Source organism: Xyrauchen texanus, chromosome 11, assembly GCF_025860055.1.
Source record: "Xyrauchen texanus isolate HMW12.3.18 chromosome 11, RBS_HiC_50CHRs, whole genome shotgun sequence".
Classification (NCBI taxonomy): Eukaryota; Metazoa; Chordata; class Actinopteri; order Cypriniformes; family Catostomidae; genus Xyrauchen; species Xyrauchen texanus.
This window is the reverse complement of record NC_068286.1, coordinates 39,969,420-39,977,075: the sequence shown is the minus strand read 5'-3', so window position 1 is coordinate 39,977,075 and position 7,656 is coordinate 39,969,420. Positions and strand designations below refer to the sequence as shown.

The 7,656-nt window shown below is 35.5% G+C and overlaps 1 protein-coding gene across 1 annotated transcript; it reads right to left on the bottom strand.

Annotated features, from left to right (window-relative positions):
• Window positions 1–3,163: 3,163 nt before the first annotated feature.
• On the bottom strand, window positions 3,164–6,317 carry LOC127652210 (uncharacterized). Its single transcript, XM_052138343.1, has 5 exons — window positions 6,281–6,317; window positions 5,769–6,158; window positions 4,321–4,473; window positions 4,159–4,217; window positions 3,164–3,536 (listed from the first exon to the last, which is right to left on the bottom strand). Exons 1-5 carry the CDS (start codon window positions 6,315–6,317, stop codon window positions 3,408–3,410), a joined length of 768 nt encoding a protein of 255 aa, XP_051994303.1. The 3' UTR covers window positions 3,164–3,407.
• Window positions 6,318–7,656: the final 1,339 nt, after the last annotated feature.

The window sequence follows — 7,656 nt, the reverse complement described above, 5'->3', positions numbered from 1 at the left end:
TACAACCACCAAGGTAAAATATAAAAAAAGTTTCTGGTGCATTGTAATGAGTGTTCTTACAATTACTCCAGAATTGTGTTCCAAAAATGGAGAAATGTTTGAGCTTGTTTTTACTGTGTTACATCTCATATAACTTTTCAGACTTTGACTCTTTTGTGTTTCTGGGCTCTTAAAGGGATAGTTCACCCAAAATGTGTAATTCTCTCATCATGTAGTCACCTTTCTGCCATCAGATGTGTATGAATTTCTTTCTTCTGCAAAACACAATTAAAAATGTTTTCAAGAATATTTCAGCTCTGTCCATCGCACAATGGAAGTGAACCAGAACTTTGAAGGCCCAAAAGGCAGTATAAATGTAATCCATATGACTCCAGTGGTTAAATCCACATCTTTTGAATCAATATGACAGGTGTGGGTGAGAAATAGATCAGTTATACTTTCACTATCACTTCCACATTCTGGTGTATAAGTGACTTTCACTTTCACATTCAGCCACCTACTGGTTGGGACTGGTCATAAGGAGATAGTAAAAAAGGACTTAAATATTGATTTGTTTCTCACCCACACCTATCATATTTCTTTAGAAGAAATGGATTTAACCACTTCTATGCCTCATTTATGTAATTTGTGGACCTTCTGAGTTCTGATCATCATTCACTTGCACTGTATGGACCTACAGAGATATTCTTCTAAATATCTTCATTTGTGTTCTGCAGAAGAAAGAAAGTCATACACCTTTCTATCATGGACTAGACTAGAAAATCAAGGTGTCATAAGAATGCTTTTACTTTTTATATAAATAAAACATTAATGGAATAATTTGTTTCAGTCGTTCCATTGCGTTGATTTTAATGACATATACAGTGAGGAAAATAAGTATTTGAACACCCTGCTATTTTGCAAGTTCTCCCACTTAGAAATCATGGAGGGGTCTGAAATTTTCATCGTAGGTGCATGTCCACTGTGAGAGACATAATCTAAAAAAAATCCAGAAATCACAATGTATGATTTTTTAACTATTTATTTGTATGATACAGCTGCAAATAAGTATTTGAACACCTGAGAAAATCAATGTTAATATTTGGTACAGTAGCCTTTGTTTGCAATTACAGAGGTCAAACGTTTCCTGTAGTTTTTCACCAGGTTTGCACACACTGCAGGAGGGATTTTGGCCCACTCCCCCACACAGATCTTCTCTAGATCAGTCAGGTTTCTGGGCTGTCGCTGAGAAACACGGAGTTTGAGCTCCCTCCAAAGATTATCTATTGGGTTTAGGTCTGGAGACTGGCTAGGCCACGCCAGAACCTTGATATGCTTCTTACAGAGCCACTCCTTGGTTATCCTGGCTGTGTGCTTCAGGTCATTGTCATGTTGGAAGACCCAGCCTCGACCCATCTTCAATGCTCTAACTGAGGGAAGGAGGTTGTTCCCCAAAATCTCGCAATACATGGCCCCGGTCATCCTCTCCTTAATACAGTGCAGTCAGCCCTGTCCCATGTGCAGAAAAACACCCCCAAAGCATGATGCTACCACCCCCATGCTTCACAGTAGGGATGGTGTTCTTGGGATGGTACTCATCATTCTTCTTCCTCCAAACACGGTTAGTGGAATTATGACCAAAAAGTTCTATTTTGGTCTCATCTGACCACATAACTTTCTCCCATGACTCCTTTGGATCATCCAAATGGTCATTGGCAAACTTAAGATGGGCCTTGACATGTGCTGGTTTAAGCAGGGAAACTTCCGTGCCATGCATGATTTCAAACCATGACGTCTTAGTGTATTACCAACAGTAACCTTGGAAACGGTGGTCCCAGCTCTTTTCAGGTCATTGACCGAGCTCCTCCCGTGTAGTTCTGGGCTGATTTCTCACCTTTCTTAGGATCATTGAGACCCCACGAGGTGAGATCTTGCATGGAGCCCCAGTCCGAGGGAGATTGACAGTCATGTTTAGCTTCTTCCATTTTCTAATGATTGCTCCAACAGTGGACCTTTTTTCACCAAGCTGCTTGGCAATTTCCCCGTAGCCCTTTCCAGCCTTGTGGAGGTGTACAATTTTGTCTCTAGTTTCTTTGGACAGCTCTTTGGTCTTGGCCATGTTAGTAGTTGGATTCTTACTGATTGTATGGGGTGGACAGGTGTCTTTATGCAGCTAGCGACCTCAAACAGGTGCATGTAATGTAGGATAATAAATGGAGTGGAGGTGGACATTTTAAAGGCAGACTAACAGGTCTTTGAGGGTTAGAATTCTAGCTGATAGACAGGTGTTCAAATACTTATTTGCAGCTGTATCATACAAATAAATAGTTACAAAATCATACATTGTGATTTCTGGATTTTTTTTTTTTAGATTATGTCTCTCACAGTGGACATGCACCTATGATGACAATTTCAGACCCCTCCATGATTTCCAAGTGGGAGAACTTGCAAAATAGCAGGGTGTTCAAATACTTATTTTCCTCACTGTAATGCATACAATGTTCTGTTTATAATGTTTGACGCAACACAGATGGTAACTCCCCCAGTCTATTAAAAAAAAAACTTTCTCACATTTATTTTTATACTACCCGATCTGTTGCAGAAGTGGAAAATGTTGTGGTTTGTACTTTAACCTTCGTGACTAAGAAAAAAAATATATTGTCACCTAAACCAAGAATGCGTCAGCAATACAATACCACAAGCGACACAGACAGTGCAAGACAAAAAAAAAACAAAACAAAAAAAAAAGAGCCAAATTGCTAGCGTATTTTAGATTACTAATAGCTTAATGAAAATCACCAGGGGAGCTCTAAAAAACAAAAGTTATATTCAGGAATAGAATAAAAGTAGATCCTCTAACATGTTTGCAAATTTAATACAGTTATAAATAACCAAAAATAGATTATATATAGGAGATAAGTGCATACTGGATTTTTTATATTTTGAGGTAGCTAATGCCTATGGTATGTTATTTTTGTTCCCATCTTTTGAGTGAAGTAAAAGTTTTGTACCCGCTGTTTTGTGAAAGACAAATTAAAAAATGACAGTGTGCACTAACTTTCCACTCCCAAGATTTTGCCTTGAAGCTCTACAGATATTAAAAATATATATATATATTTTCTATTTGCAATATATCAATAATATAATATAATATTCATGCACATTCTGCAAAACATGGCTTTTATTTATTTTTTATTAACACTTTATTTACAGTGACCACATCCACACATACGGTTTAATTTTACAAATACTAATAATTAATGATAGCAATAATTTTATGATTACAGGTATGAAATTACAGGCTTTTTTAAAAACGTACTTCATTAATACTGTTACAGAGCAAAACTAACTTCTAATGACTCAGTTAATGTTAAACCTGATGATCATATTCAAAACAGCTGAGCTCACAGAGAATTCCAGAATCCTCTTTAGCAGTTTGTTCTTTTAAATCTGACCTCAGAATAAGCACTAAAGTCACTGGACAATCTCTTTTTCTTCGGCTGTTTTTGTTGTATGGAAGCCGTGTTCAATGAAGTATAATACACTTCATCTGCACCCTGAAAAAATAATTGTAATAATTTGTTTACTTAAATGTTTAGCTTGAGAGAAATAAGCATATTAACTTATTTTTTTTATTATCATTCAAATCTGTAAAATAAAATCTTAATTGTTAGTGCAATAAAGAGAGAAATGCCATCTTTATACTGTAATTAAACGTGGCACAGAAGCCGCATCTGAAGTGGCAAAAATGTGTAGTCAATGGTGGCATTTACAAAAATATGATCACACAAGAATTACTGTACAATTGCAGTAATAATGATGATTTTGAAAAGATGAACATAAATATTATAATAAAATATATGAAAGTATTCATAAAATATGCAATTATAAATTATAAACAAAAAACCTATATGCTCATTCATGACAAAGACAAAGTTTAAGGCTGCACTGATGGCTGCATTTCATTAAAAAATAACCAAAGAAGCATCTGAGTCACCTTTGATACTAGAGGCTGATGTGGGTAAAGTACAATTTGATACAGCTTTTATGTGGTATTACATCTCTCGGCAGAATTTAGAGCTGCACAGAGCCTGATCAGAGCGGCTTTAACTTGACTGTGGAAAGATGCATATGGGAAAGTCTTGTAATGGTTCAATTTATGCACATTTAATGCAGTACCTCATCATGTCTGTTCTCAGTCTGTGTTTCAGCTTTCTCCCCACAATCTGCTCCAGAACCTACAGGAAAGAAATGAGAACAACATTTAAACCTGGTTTGACAAAGTTAGCAACTGATCAATTCCTTTGAATTTAGGAATTGAGTCCAGGAGTGAATAAGTACCTGTAGTTTTCTTCTTACAGAGGCAGTAAACACAGATGATGAAGAAGAAGAGAACACACACAGGACTCACGCTGAACAGCAGCTTCCAGCAGAGGCTGCTTATTGATAAAGTATGGTTGGAGATTGTGGACTCGTCAAAAGGAGATGCTGGCTCTGAACAGAACATGTACAGTACATATAAGCAATTTGTTTTAAATCACTTAATGTATATGATGTTATGTTATTCACAGCACTTATATGAAGCATAGAGAAAAGGTCCTACATGCTACTCCACAATAAATACGTAGAGAGAGAATGGGTCCAAAAGTCTATTAATATAATTTTGAATTAATTATCATCTCTCTCTCTCTCTCTCTCTCTCTCTCTCTCTCTCTCTTTTTATTTTTTATTTTTTTATTTTAAGGAAAAGGTCAATTATAACTGCAAGTTTGAACTGTGTTCAAAGTAAAATGTATATATATATATGTAATGTATAAGGCAAGTTGTCACTTTTTCTTGGGGCAGGTTGTCACATGTTTTACATTTCAGAAATTTAGAAAATGTAATAAATATAATATAAATATATATATAAATTATTTGCTGGAAAATTTGAAGGTGTGATGGGGAGAGATGCCCATTATTGGAGCATGTTGTCACAAAAGGTCAACGTGTGTTAACTGTTCCATAGGCGAAATCGTGGAGTGGGGATATCATTAAAATATGTGTATTGTAAATAATATAATGATATATTCTTAAAATAATTGTTTAAGAAATAAAATAATACAAATGCATACGGGGCAACAACAAAAAAACCTTGGTGTCCCCTTCAAAAATTGCTCTTGAGAATTGTTATGTTTATTGTCCCCCCCAACATTTTGATGAAATTTTCGCCCCTGAACTGTTCAATAGCTTTTTTTTTGTTACAAGACATTAAAGTATGTGTCTATAGAGAAAATGTTCTTCAAAATGTAACTGTAAAATTTAAGCTGTTTTTAGACATGTATCACATTTTGACAGGATTCCAAAACTGCAAACCTCATACACTTTTTGGAAAAAACAAAAAGGTACCGTTTATGGTAAAAGCCGTCACTGGGGCTATACACTTTTGTTTTGGATACATATAGTTGTACGCATAAGGAGACAAAAAGATACGTTGGTTTTTCACTTTATGTATAAAATTAAAAGAAAATGTCATATTTTTAGGTTGGCCTCCCAAGGTTGATGATACATTTCTAAAAGTAAATTACCTCAGTGAACATTTATCGAAAAGAAATGAGAAAAACATTTGATTGAAAAAAACTGAAGACTTCCACGCAATTGTGGAAAGTGGTAATTATGTGTGCAACCCTTTCTGCTGACATTATATGGTCTTGTCTTAATAATATGTCTTTTTGTATAAAGTAGGGCCTATAGGTTCTCCGGAATTTACCAGGAGTAGCAACATGAACAATGTAAAAATGCTTTCTCACCCAATACTGAGAGACGAGTTCTCCTGTTTCCATACCGGTACTCATCTGAAACGATTATGAGGCCATTTACATCATTTCGTATTTTTCTTTCTATTATTCCACAATAATACAGTCCTTGGTCAGAGACACTGATGTTTTCAATATGTAGATCCCAAAAATAGTCACTTGAGCTTTTGGACACAAAACTGAAATGTGGAAAGGTTTGCGTGAACAGGTACTCAGTATTTATTAATAGAGATGATTGATTTTCATGTGAGCTGTTTCTGATCCAAATGATGTGTGAACCAAATGGAATCGCACAGTCACAGAAAAGAGTGATGTTGTGTCCTGGTTGAACTCTGATGTCCACTTCTGTTCCTAAGATTTTCTGGTCTTCAAAGAACAAAGTGCCTGCAAAAACATAACACTAGCTCAAATGAAAAATAGCTTTTATTTATTTATTTATTTATTTATTTATATTTCCTCATTTACAGCAGCTGTTATATCATTTACTAAAACACAAATGGACTTACACACAAGTGCGATGACGGTTACTCTTGATTGCTCCATCTCAGTTTCTGACTTATAGTGACTGATAGATAAGAGCGAGGGTCTTCAATGCGGATGTCAACTCTTATCTGATTGGTTCAGAGTGGTGGGAGGTCTTTCTTCTACAGGTGCACTTGGGGTTTGAAACTGTTTTTTCCCCTCATAGATTGAGGGTTATATCATCCAGAATATGTTTTAGGTTACATTTGTTGACACTCTGATGTGTGTATATTAATTAATACATGAATTATTATCATATATCTAATCTGATTGTTAAACAGCCAAAGCAAATTTGTATTTTGTAAAACTATCCAAAGTTAAATTGTCAAAGTATACTTTGAATTTGATCTGAAGTTATAATCTTTATATTTTTATTCACACAGCACATCACAGAAAATCATTTGTGCCAGTTCATGCCCAACTCTTTTTATTTGTTTGTTTGTTTGTTTTCTGAAGGCCATATAGTGTATCTATGGGCAATGTTAAGGTTTCTGGCACTGGAGAAGGCCATAACAGGAAACCAACAGTCACATCCTGTCATGTCCCAAAGCCCAGAACACTTATTGATACATAAACTGCAATAAGGGTTTTAGCACAGCAAAAAGCCTCAACCAGGGGTTTAAAAATGCATGTAAATCCAGTGTTAAAATGTAGTGTGCAAAGTGTTTTAGATCATAGCATATTGGGAGCAGTCTAATCTCTTTGTTCAACTGAAGATAAAAATGTTTCTTTTGGCCTCTAAATGACTGAATTAGTTCATGTTTATGTTTTGAGTGTGTTATATGAATGTATTTGCTAGAGATGTGTATTGCTCTGGGTTCAGAAAAGGTGTTGTAAACTCATGTTTCCACAGACACTGTCTCTAACCACAAATTGTTCCATTCTGGTTTGTGCACTCTAAACAACATTTAACTGAAACATCGTGCAACCAGATGATGTGAAGGTGGTTGGTTTCCTGTTTCAGAATCAGTCAATTTGACCTGCTTACTTGAAATGTTAGAAATACAGCCCTTAAGACTGTTTGCAAGAAATTATGATGATTCAGCCTCCTCAGGTTAGGAACTGAATGTAAGCACATGCCAATGCTCACCATCACACCTATACCATGACGTGCTATACACTCTTAATGAAATTATCTACGAGCATTCTCTAGTATGTCATTTGTCGATCTCTGACAGTTTTCACTGTTTTGAATTTTAAGTGACATGATGGCTCTTTTCAAATGTGCAGCATACAAAACAGTTCTTGGTTAGAATTTAATTGTATAAATACTAACATATTTTTGAGCCATCACATATTTCTTTGTGAATGGTTTGAGCAAGAACGTCTTGGTTACTGTCAAAACCTCCATTCCCTGATG